Source organism: Rhamphochromis sp. 'chilingali' (assembly GCF_963969265.1).
Source record: "Rhamphochromis sp. 'chilingali' genome assembly, chromosome: 2".
NCBI lineage: Eukaryota > Metazoa > Chordata > Actinopteri > Cichliformes > Cichlidae > Rhamphochromis > Rhamphochromis sp. 'chilingali'.
In genome coordinates, this window is record NC_137930.1 from 17,816,257 (window position 1) to 17,829,085 (window position 12,829).

At 41.7% G+C, this 12,829-nt stretch overlaps 1 protein-coding gene across 9 annotated transcripts in view; it reads left to right on the forward strand.

The window, feature by feature from the left end:
- Positions 1–12,829, forward strand: part of garnl3 (GTPase activating Rap/RanGAP domain like 3) — a 101,636-nt gene that overhangs the window by 19,049 nt on the left and 69,758 nt on the right. The window contains exon 1 of one of the 9 annotated variants that reach the window (XM_080875834.1): positions 6,918–7,211. The exons of the other annotated variants lie outside the window; for them this stretch is intronic. Within the exon in view, the coding sequence (XP_080731960.1) occupies positions 7,162–7,211 (50 nt within the window). The 5' untranslated portion in view covers positions 6,918–7,161. Of the gene's footprint in view, positions 1–6,917; positions 7,212–12,829 lie in introns of those variants that run through there. 9 annotated transcript variants of the gene reach the window in all.

Sequence of the window (12,829 nt, forward strand, 5' to 3'; positions counted from 1 at the left end):
TGCAATCGGCAGTAAAGCCAAAACCTGGTCACCTGTACTAAACTGCTGCTCTTCAGAACGCCGGTCATAAAAATATTTCATCTTGACCTGAGCCTTTTCAAGGTTCTGTTTGGCCAACTGACCTGCCACATACAGTCTGTGCCGAAAACCATTAACATAATCTATCAAGTTCACTGGTGGTTCACCTGACAACCACTTATCGCACAGCGCTGTCAACGGTCCCCGAACTTTGTGGCCAAAGACCAAGTCATTTGGGCTAAACCCAGTACTCTCCTGGCACACTTCACGCGCTGCCAACAGAAGCCACGGTAAACCTTCCTCCCAGTCACTCCTCATTTCGGTGCAATAGGCACGTAACAAGGACTTCAGTGTTTGGTGGAAGCGCTCTAAAGCACCTTGGCTCTGTGGATGATAAGGAGAGGCTTTATTATGCACAATATTCAACAGCTTAAGAACTTGTGCAAAAAGATGTGACGAAAAGTTTGATCCCTGGTCACTCTGAATAATCTTCGGTATGCCAAATACAGAAATAAACTGTGTCAAAGCCTTCACCACAGACTTAGCTGTGATGGTACGCAACGGATATGCAGCAGGATAACGCGTAACTTGGCACATTACAGTTAACAGATACTCCGAACCAGATTTTGATCGAGGAAGAGGGCCCACACAGTCAATGATCAAATGTTCAAATGGGTTACTCACAGCAGGGATGGGACAAAGTGGAACAGGTTTAATAGACTGATTTGGCTTACCTACAATTTGGCAAGTATGGCAGGTCTTAATGTAAGCTGAAACATCACGCTTAAGACGTGGCCAAAAGAAGTAGCGCAAGATGTAATTATAAGTCTTCGTCACACCCAAATGCCCAGATTTGTCATGAGAACACTTCAACACCTCGTCACGGTATTTAGTTGGAACCACAATCTGGACAACTGGACTCCCAACACAGTCCAACCCTTGCGGAATCCACCTACGGACTAGTACCTCCTTCTGCAGAAAATAACCAGAGGCCGCACTTCTAGCGTCATCACTAGGTTGCACTTTGTGAAACAGCTCAGTCAGTGAAGCATCAGCACGCTGTGCCTGAATTAACTCTTGCTGGGAAACTGACAAATGTTCAGGAACAATCAAATCTGGTTCAACCTGACACTCTTCTGCTTGAGTTACAGGCTCTGCATCCCTTTTAGCTGCAGCCCTCGTAACAGCACAAGCTGCAAAGTCAGAAAAACCCTGTTCACACTCATGGGACTCATTCAGAACTCTAGATTTAACAGGTAAAGAATTGTCAGCCCAGACTCGATTTCCAGCCAAATCATTCCCCAAAATCACATGTACGCCCTCAAGTGGCAAAGCAGGACGAACACCAAGGCAGATATCATCATCCACAAAACTGCATGACAGCCTGACTTTATGCAATGGGGCACAGATAGTGGTTAAACCCATGCCTTGAACAAGCACACACTCACCAGTATCAGTAACCTGTGAAAATGGCAACACGGAGGCTAAGATAAAAGAATCCTTCGCGCCTGTGTCACGCAAAATCTTTACAGGAACTTTATGATCATCACCCGGGAGTGATACAAACCCATCTGACACAAAATCCTCAAACCCCGAATAGCTCTCTGAGTCAGACTTAGTCGAAACTGGCGTCTCCCGAGAGACTACTGAAATTTCCCAAGCAGGAATGGTAAGAGCCGCAGGCTTAACCTGTTTACCTGTACGTGCCAACTTGCTTTTCAACAAGGGACATTCTACTTTCCAGTGTCCATCGCCATGGCAGTAGTTGCATGCTTGACCAAACTTACTGGGCTTCACACCACCAATGGCCTTCGCAGGGTCCGATGCCATAAACTTAGTTTGACAAAAAGCTCTAGCGGGAGCACCAACTGGAAAACAGTTTCTACCAACCTGCCCCTTATGTGCCAAGATATATTCATCTGCCAATTTAGCAGCGTCAGAAACGGTTGTCACTTCCCGTTCGGCAATGTAAGTGGCAACCACAGGAGGAACACACTCTTTAACAAAAAAATCATATCACATAATCATGTGGAGGTATAGATTAGATAAAATGGATGCACTGGGGAGCGGGCTGGATTCTTTTAAAGATGAAAAATTAGATAAACTGACCTTAGGACCACCCAGGATGAAGAGAATTTTAACATAAATATCATCCTGTGGGTTTTAGTATTGGGTAGCTTCATTGAGCTGGTCTTTTAAATCCACTTTGGACAGCCTGGCGGTCAGTGGAATGGTCTTGGTTTTATTATAATTCCCTGTGAAAATGTGTTTTAGCTTATTAATGCATTTTTTAACATCGTGAGAGGTAGAATAGGCTTGTGTTTTAAGGTTTGTTTTTTAGATATAATTATTTATGTTTTAATGATCATTTATGTTTTTTAAAGTTTTTATAAGTAAGTCCAACCCAAGTAAGGGGACTAACAAGATTACCGATATGTCAGCAGATCTTCCTGAACCTCCAACAATGTACTAACATGGATGTGTAAATAAAAGTGTTGAAAAATAATTGTGTTTGCTGTGTTTCATACCAGCTGCATGACTTCTTATATTTACTAACTCCAAAAACTAAAATTAACTTTCTTATAAAAATGGGTGAGATTTCCCCTATGGAGGTGTGGGAGGGTCTGTTCGCATGTTGGTTTTTAGTTGAGTTTTTTATATATATATTTTTTTTTTTTTAAAAACTTTTTTAAGACCTGAGCACTCTTAGCCATTCCCTTGATAAAATGCAACCAAACAGGGACTATATATTGGCATCCTCGCCATATGCCATCATGAGGGATGCCACCAAGACTCACACAAATGAAACTGAGGTGAAGCACATATATCATGCTATAAGATCACAAGGAGAATAAGGGTCCAGTCAGCCACTAGGACCGTGCACTGGAGCTCCAAATGGAGACCACTAAGACTCAATCTCCTATAGCAAACTGCATTTCGTTGCCCTGTACCTGTGCATGTGCAATGACAAAGTTGAATTCTATTCTATTCTAACTGCTCCAATACCATCAACTCACATAAATCCTGGAAAGTTGTCACTCCCAGTGCCGAACACCATCTGTTGAAGTGTTTAGTTAAATCCCTCGCAAACTCTATATGCGACTGCTTATCAGACTTCCTCCATGATCTGAAACGTTGACGGTAAGCTTCTGGTACCAACTCATATGCCTTCAGAACTGCATCTTTAACAGTAGCAAAACTCTGACAATCAACTGCACTGAGTGCTGAATAAGCTTCCTGAGCCTTTCCAGTCAACACAGACTGTAACATAATCACACAGTCAGCTGCTGGCCATCCTCTCAAATCAGCAATGCGTTCAAAAAGGGAGAAAAAGGCATCTGGCTCTCTTTCATCAAATTTCGGCACCAAGCGCAAATTACGCACGACATCAAAAGTTTCAACTCCTTGTGGAGAAGACTCTTTAGCCTCAACACCACCTGATAACTTGCCCGCTTTGATTAGGTCTAACCGATACTGCTCTAACTCCAACTTTTCCTTTTCTAAAGAATACCTTACACGGTCTTTCTCCATTTGTAAGAGTAACAACTCCTTTTGCTGCTCAAAAGACAAAGCAACGGCAGTTGAGACCACAGACTGATCAACCTCAGCCACTAAGGTCTGCATTTTACGTGACAACACGCCTTTCTTTACTAATGCAGCCTTCAACACTCCTTTAATCTCATCTTTCAACCGTTTATCTCCAATGTCGACATCATAATGTTCAGCAAGTTTCAGGAGTTGTTCTTTAGTACAACTATTCAAGAGTTCCTCCGATGGAGACTGAACAAAAGCATCAACAGTAGCCATAACAGCAAAGTATTGATTCTCGACATGCAATTCAAAACAGCACTTTCCCACTAACTGCCTAACCAAAATCTACTTAACTAAAGCCTAGTCTTCATGCAGTTACTTACGGTGGGTACTTATGCACTAAAAACCGCCAGGAAGAGAAAGGCAACTGCACAAACAGCAACCCCCTCAATCCTGGGGACGTGCTCCCGAGACAACTGCTCTAACCGTGTTCACCGCAACAGAAATTTCAATGAATGTTTCTCGAGGGAGAAACACTCCTTCAACCTAACAGGGAAAGCACTGATTTTAACTTTGCATATTCAATAATCAACACAGCTCATACGCTCCAAAGTTGACACAAGACAGCACATCAACACTAGCTCAAGTCTACAGTAAACAGTATTAACATGACTGCCTCCACTCAATCTGCCTAACCCAAATGGCCTCCCAAACACAATACACAGCAGACCCAAAATATCAAAGCACCACAAATAGCCAAACTGATCAGCAATCAACTCAACAATTGCCTACAAGGCAAGACCTAGCCAAAACAAGCAGCTGCAAACAGACCAGCTCTCAATCAAATGTTAGAAAGCTTACCAAACTAGGACGATCCCGGACGAGCCCCCATTTGTCACAACCCGGCTCATAGGAAGTGACAAACAAATGGGAGACCACACACAGGCTTTTAAAGACTGTAAGACACATTTAATGAAAATAAGGTAAAGCAACTTAAACACAAGTTAAAGGACATAACAGCCATAACTGAAACTTCCAAATAAACATAACACGTGCCAGAGGGAGCCAAAAGCCAGCCACCCTGGTTCAGTCAAGGTGTCTTTATATACACTGGGACTGGCCTCTCAGGTGTGCTGCATCAATAATTGGGTCAGCTCCACCTACCTGCAAGAAACAGGAAAAGGAAAAAGAAAAACACAAGGCCAGCCCACTGGCCGTCACAATGAAGAAACTTAAACAAGTCCAGTCACTTTTCTTTCCAAGCTCCTTAGATTACAATGACCTGGATGACTGAAAACCTTCACAGACTATTCTGAAAGGATTCCACAATTTGTAGATGCATTGTTTGCAGATTAGAGAGTACAGCCCCGTCTGCTTCACAATTCATCCTGCTACTGCTTAGACCAGCAGTCAAAATCATCAATAAACAGCAGTTGGTTCCACTGGTACCATCGCTGTCAGGGTGCTGGGTCTTTTGAGTTTGACTTTGTGTTTTTGTGACCCTCTGTATTACAATCATGGTTTAAGTTCAGGTTTTATAGTTTAGCCTCGAGTCTAGTTCTTTCTATGTTTGAGTTTTCTGGTATTCCCAGTTTATGGTTCGTCTGAGGTTCCTCGTGTGTGTTTGTCTCACCCCTGTGCCGCTTGTGAGTCCGTCACGTCATCTGTGTTTACGTCGCCCTGTGTGTGTGTCTTTGAATTTTATCTCCCGTTCCTGTTTGTGTCCCCCTCCTTGTTTTTCATTCCATGTCTCTCCTGTCTGTCATGTGCATCAATGTGTGATCTCCCCAACCCGTCATGTCTCTCCTCTCTCCCTCCCTCCGTGTCTCGTCTCCCTTAACTGTTTCCATGTTTCCATGTCTCTTTGTGTCTCCTCCCTATGTCTCCCCAGACTGTCTTGTTCCTATGTACGTTCCTTCCTTCTGGCCCTGGTGTCTGAGTCTGTGTTTTATTTTGACAGTCTATCGTCCAGTGTTTAGTGTGTTTAGTTTTGCTTTCCCCATCCCTTATGCCTATTCATTCCAGCTGTGTTCCCATGCATTTCCACTTTCCTTGTTTTCTCTGAGTGTATATATTGTCTCTGTCTCCCTCAGTTCCTTGTCGGTGCATCCGTTTACACTCCCTCATGTCTCCATGGTATTTCCAAGTATTTAACAGTATTTAGTTTTCCCAGTTTAAGTTTTTCATGATTTGTTCTTCGATTAATTTGGTTTCCCTGTTTTGTTCATGTATGTTATCAGCCACAATAAATGTCTTGTTTTTTTGTTAAGTCTAGTCCATTCTCCTTTGTCTGAAATTTGAGTTGTATAGAAGAAAATGTTGATAATTCCCAAACACTTAATTCAATACTTTTGTTAAGTGTAAAAACTGATGGATCCAGCTGTAGCTAACTGAGATGTCACTGGTCTGGTTTACTCAAATCAGCTGGGTCTTGCACCTAGCCACAACACAGTTTCTTTGTTCTGTAACCAGTTAATCTTCACAGCATCACATTCATTAAAAAAAAAAAAAAGATTTAATCCAGTGCTTGTTCATGCAAAATAAAGAATGTGGAGTTAGACCCTCATTACTTACACTGGGGTATACCATACCTGGTCTATGGCCAGATTTCTGTGAGTCCCCCAGAGCATGTTGTGCACTAGTGATTGACTTATAGAGCGAAAGAGAAAAATCTCTTTTAATGTTTTCACTCATTTACCAATACTTTATAAATCAGCCTCTATCCATTATTAATAATATCATTTTAGTAGCCAGGTTGTCGAAAAATACTTGGCAGGATCTTTTACTACAACTGGCAACAACAGCGGTATTTTTCACAACCTGGCAATCCAAAACTGTTCGTCATTTATAGACAACCAGTGACATGCAGTAACATCAACTCTTTCAATAATGAATCTTTAAGTTAAAACTTCCGAGCCTGTGACTTTTGAGGAAGTAATGGCAGCCAAACATTTCCAATTTACATGTTTAAGCTGACTAAAGCTACACTGGAGACCATTTCCTGCTACGTACCAGGAGTGATACTTAAGAGATCGAAAATTTAATTTCCCTCCACATTTTTTTTTCTTAAGTGAGCCTCAGCCTGAAGTCATGCATCTTGAACATCACTTTGCGGGATACCGAGAAGCTTGGCGCACGGCATAATTGACAGTGAGGTAACAGCGGCATCAACCTGGAGAAGAATAAGCCGCTCTGAATGGTGCTTTTTGCTGCAGAGCCTCAAGCAACAAATTGTGTCCACTTGAAATGCACCATTGATGAAGAGTCTATGTGTAAGAGAGAGAGAGAAGGGGGAAGAGAAAGAGAGGGAGAGAGCGAGGGCGACCACACAGTAAACGCACAGCTCCTATGGCAGATCCGTTCCGCTTCACTATCACGCAGTGAACAGTTTTTTGGCTCTGAAAGGCACTGAAGAGCTGCAAAAAAAAAAAAAAAAAAAAAAAAAAAAGCAGTTGGAATACCAGTCGTGGGGCTTTTTTGTTTTTTGGTCAGCAGTTGTCGGAGTTTGCGCCGCAGTGATGACCAAGCGCTCTTAGCGGGTTAGGAGTGGAGGAAGACGTCCGTTTGCCGTTTGCTGTCGCCTTGTCCGCTGGACTAACATCGCATGGGGACATGAGCAGTGTGGATCCATCCTCTAACAAACTGTTGACTTTCAATCAGCGGTAAAAAACAAACAAACAAACAACAAAACAAAAAAACAACCTAAATCCCACTCATACCTGTGTGAATGCCGCTCACTCATCTGTTGATTGCATGCTATCGTATCTCCTCCAGCACTCGCATATTTTACGCAGCTGAACGCAAATTAGGCTGGAAACACCTGCTCTGGTGTTTTCCAGCGTTGTCACCATTTGTCGGTGCGCATTGGCACCTGCTAGATCCGCGACTTGTTTGTGCACTAACTGACAGGTTTTGGTCGAGTTCTGGCTACTTTACGTGTGAGGTGCATGATTTATCGGTCTTTGCTCGTTTACTTCTGTTAACTAAAAGCGCCGCTGAATCCACAAGTCTCCAGTCTGGAAGTAAAAAGCTTCTCAACGTACAGCTTTTAATTAACGAATTACTGTCGTTAGTTTTAAAAAATTAAAAACAAACAGAAGCAAACCAAATTGGTTCATTTATTTTCTTTCATTTTTGCCCGAGAGAACAGACATCACAGGCGCTATGTGCATGGAAAAATGTGAATTATTCATAACCTGCTTTTCAGTTCAAGGTGTGGAGGTGCATTCGGCATTCTGGCTTTGTGTCAGTATAACATATGTGAGACACACAGAAGGCAGGCATCTGGCTTAAGCTGAGCAGCTGAGTTTAGATGTAGTCCAAGGCTGCTTACTGTGTGGAAGCTCATTTCCAGCTTCTTCTTCTTTTTTTTTTTTACAGATGGGAAATGCCACCGCTGCGGCTCTTTTAGCAGCTTAAAAGGGAAAGCTTTGGGCTGCAGTGACAGCTGAACACAGAGACTGGGTATATAGGAAATACTCTGAGGTGCCAGCAGCATACTGCAGCGTTTGTGTGAAGATGACTGTGAAATGTCCATTCTTAAAATGATTTCTAACATCGCTGATCTGGATTTTTTTTTTTTTTTTTTTTTTTTTGCCCCATTTTGTGTGATTTCTGCATCATCTTAGCTTTCAGTGATCACTCTTGCAAATTGTGACTTAGTTTTATTGGGAATAATTCATAAGTCCTTATAGAAAAGTTAATGAGTAGCAGTTACTTTGCATACATATACTGTAGTGTGCTATGCAGCTCTGTCAGTAACTTCACTTTGATATTTACATGCAAATTTTCTATATCACATCCTGGAGTGCACAATATGAAATTATAATTGGGATACTGAATGCTTAATTGACAAATTAGTTTAAGGAATTTCTCATACTACCCAAAAATAGTCTTCCAGTTGGTAGTATAACATCATATTTTTGCAGTAATTCCTAATATTTATAGTTTTTCTTCATGTGTTGTTAGACAGCCTGTGTCGGAAAGCCTTCAAAAAGTAACATTATTTCTGAATTGTGTACCAGCTAATGGATATTTTATGTCGGCCCCAAAAGTCTTTTGTTTGGCATTGTTCCTGCTCCTGTTGGCATCTTTTTCTCTCATAAACAAATCCCATTTTGTTGTGATTAAAGAGTCACACAGTGCTTAATGTAATAGGAAAAAATGACTGGTTTAGTCTCGTGGAGCAGTTGGAGGTTTCGTGTGATGGGTGTACTCTACATTTCACTCCATTTCAAAGGCTGCTGTCCATTGTCTTGTGACAGAAACCACAATTTCCAACCTCTCCTGTACTGCATTACTGAGGGCAGCACTTGAGTAATGAATATCCATCTTACCTTGTTCGTTTCGAAGCGATTTCTCTTTGCTCTGAGCTTTCAAAGTCATTTTGCTTTGGCTAACAGCCATTATGCTGCTGGAAAGTGATTGTCTGGACTGCTGTGGTGCAGAGTTCAAGCTATGATGTCTAAACATATGGGTGGCTTCAAATGCGGGACTATAATTTCAGCTGTGCTATATCTCAAAACCATGTAATGACACACCATGTCAGGAGAGTGAGGTAGCTTGATGGGCTTACAGCCAGTCATACAAGCCTGAAAGTGGACTAGCTGCTCTGATGCAAACAAGGTGATGTGAAGCCTATGTAAAGTTCATCATGTACACACTTTTAGTACACTGCATTACAGGCACAGACAGTAGGGGTGGGGGGATGGTATATAGATTAACTATCTATATTGATTTCAGAGTTAATGTTGTTATGAAATATATAAATACACTCACTGGTTACCTTACCGGATACACTTTACCAGTACACCTTAGTTGGACACCTTTTAGTTACCAAACTTCCTTAATTCTATGTGCTCGAAACATTCCTTATACATGATCATGACTGACATGATGGCATCACACAGTTGCTCCAGATTTCTTGGCTGTACATCCATGATTTGATCTCCTGTTCCAACACGTTCTATTAGAATGTGATCTGGTGACTATGGAGGCAGTTTGAGTAAAGTGAACAGACTGTCATGTACAGGAAGGCAGTGTGAGATGATTTGAGCTTTGTGACGTCGCACATTATCCTGCAGGAAGCACCCACGAGAAGATCTGTACACTGTAGTCATAAAGGGACAGACATGGTTAGCAGCAATACTCGGATAGGATGTGGTGTATAAGAGTGGGGTTTAAAGTGTGCCAAGAAACTATTCCCCACACTATAACACCACCAGCACCAACCTCAACCTTTGCTATAGAAGGCAGAATGGAGCCATGCATTCCTGTTGGTTACAACTGATTCTGATCCTACCATGTGAATGTTGCAGCACAACTCAATACTAATCAGGCCCTGCAGCCTTTTTCCTTTTCCTTTTTTCTTCTGTTGTCCAATTTTGGTGACCCCACATGAACCATAACCTCAGTTTCCTGTTCTTAGCTGATAGGAGTGGCACCTGGTATGATCTTCTCCTTCTGCAGCCCATCTACTTCAAGATTCGACATGTTGGGATGCTTTTCTGCATACCTTGGATGTAGCCAGTGGTTGAGTTAGTATTGGTTCGTTATCGACTTAAGGCAGTTTGGTCATTCTCCTTTGACTCCTATGGTCAATAAGGCATTTTTACCCAGAGAACTGCTGCTCACAGGATTGTACAGGATGTAGAACTGGCAACCTTGAAGCCACATTCAAATCTCCTTTTTTTTCATTCTTCTGCTTCTTCTGTTTGAATTTCAACAGGTCGTCCTTTGCTATGTCTACATGTTTATATGTACTGAGTTGCTCCCATGTGATTGGCTGAGGGAATAGCTATATTAACAATCAGTTAAACAGGTGTACCTTATATTTTGCCAGTGAGTATGTGTATAAATTGGAATATACTTGAAATCCTGTCTGTGTTACACTCCTGCAGCTCTGTTCTCTGACAGGTACATGTTCCTCATCACATTCAGGGCACTTCACTCCCGCAGCTTGTTCCACCTCTCTAATAGTTTGTTAGCACAGCATGAATGTTGCTTATCTGTTTGGTCTGACTGAAACCACATTGAGCACAAACAAGCAACCGGCTACACCTCACACATGTGTTAAAATACCTTTCATTTTACAAGTGTTTTCCAGAACATACGAAGATGTAGTCTCGGTCTGGCAACAATGTTTTTCCCTTTGAGCATTATGGAGGTTATGAGATTTTGAAAAAAATAAACAAATCAAAATAAGTCAAAAAATATCAGTTGTAAAGATTTGATTACTCTGCATGCAGAACCACTTGTACATGCATCTTTCGCACAGTTCAGCCCTAACTTAAAATATGAGAATCATCATTGGAAGCACCAAACTAATAAAATGAACAAAATGAGCTTCAGTGGGAGATGCAGTGGTTCTCATTAAGGAGATGGTTGAGGTAATTTCACCTAATCACCTTCCTCCAAGATAGAGTCCCTTTCATGACCCTCTCTCTCAGAGGTACAGTGAAGGGCAGCAACTCCCATTATGGGCAGAAAAACCCACGGCACATATAGTTGAAGGTATTGTTGTGCTGGACCACTTTCTTAATCGCATCTCTGTAGAAGAGGCAAGAATGAGGGATGGGAGAGTGTAAGGAGACGATGATGGATACATCCTGTAGTACACACACACACACACACACACACACACACACACACACACACACACACACACACACACACACACACACACACAAATGCAACCTTTAAGCCTGAGTGGGCATTATGTATTAACAGCCCTACATCTGCCTTTAGCTTGTCTGCAGAGACAAATAAACCTTACCACAGAGTGAGGAGTTAAATGGAGGTAAAAGGGAAATAGAGGGTGTTGGCCAAAAAGGAAGAGGAGGCTAAACATGGGGGTCATAATAGGCAATCGTGGTACATGATACACAGTAACACAAGATATTCAAAATGTGGAAGGTGTACAGCTAATAGCACACTGTTATTCACTGAATCAAGCTGAGCACCCATCAGCTAATGAGTTGAGTTAGCTTTCAGGAACAATGGCTAATATTTTGGGGCTTCTGGTGTCGCCGGTGGATCTCTAGGTGAGGACTTCCTGTACCATTGTTTTCTATGCAGATGACTTTTGAAAAACTAATAAAAGGCAGCAGCATCGTGAGACTATATATGGTTTTGATGCCAGAACTTAGTAGAGAAATCCTTGTTCACAGCTGTAAGATTCTTCTGGTAGTCTGTCACCAGGTTTGCAGACATCCCTGGAGGGATTTTAGCCCACTCCTCTTTACAGAAACTCTATCAATTCTTTTGGTTTCAGCGTAGTGTGTTCCCAGTGATGTTCCTGGTGACTGTCTCTAGTCCCTTCAAATCATTAACAAGCTCCTGCTGTGTAGTTTTGGATTGATCCATCACCTTTATCATGATCATCCTCGTCCCAAAAGGCGAGATCTTGCATTGATCTCCAATTTAAAGGCAATTGATCATTTTATACTTCTTTCATTTTTGAATAATCGCGTCAATAGCTGTTAAGTTCTCGCCAAGCCTCTTCGTGAGTGTCTTTTAGCCCATTCCAGTGTTGTGCAGGTTTGGTTGTAATCTGTGTGACACGTGTACAAAGCCAGTCAGAATATCAACCAAACATCCAGAAAAAACAAAATAAAACACTTTCTATCCATTAAAATGAAACTATCATAAATATTAGAGACTTCTTATCTCTGGAAGTGAGAAATCTTATAAATTCGCCAGGGGATCAAATAATTATTTCCCCCCACAGTGGAAATAATAATTTGGCAATTGCAATCTTTATGTTTTTTCCTTATTGTGGATTGTTTACTGCACCCAGTATGATCCCGTTCAAATGTGATTGGTTATCAGAAGATGGATTACCCCTTGCCTTCTAATCCTAATCTCATAAGTTAAATGTATAAAATCATGAAAGCCTTTAAAGATTTAAGCAGTTCTGTGATAGGTCACACACACTTGTGCTTGTGTTTGAACAATTTGTCCTGAAGCACCAGCTAGCATACTGTACCGATGAGAACATGCAACTTCAGTTTTCACACAGTTGCTGCGTGACAGCCGAATAACTTTAACTCCACACAAACTTCCTCCCCAAGAGTTATATCTGTAGTGTTACTGCAAGTTGTGAGATATTTGCCCAGATCCGTGTGTACTCAGTGCGTATGCTTGTAAAGAAAAACATGTCTCATATGTGAGCATGAACTGGTACTGTAGCAGCATCCATCTATCCAGCTCTCTATGTTCAGTCTAATCTTATAAAATTCTATAGACAGAGAGGCATTGTTTCTGCCACTCTTCTCTTCTT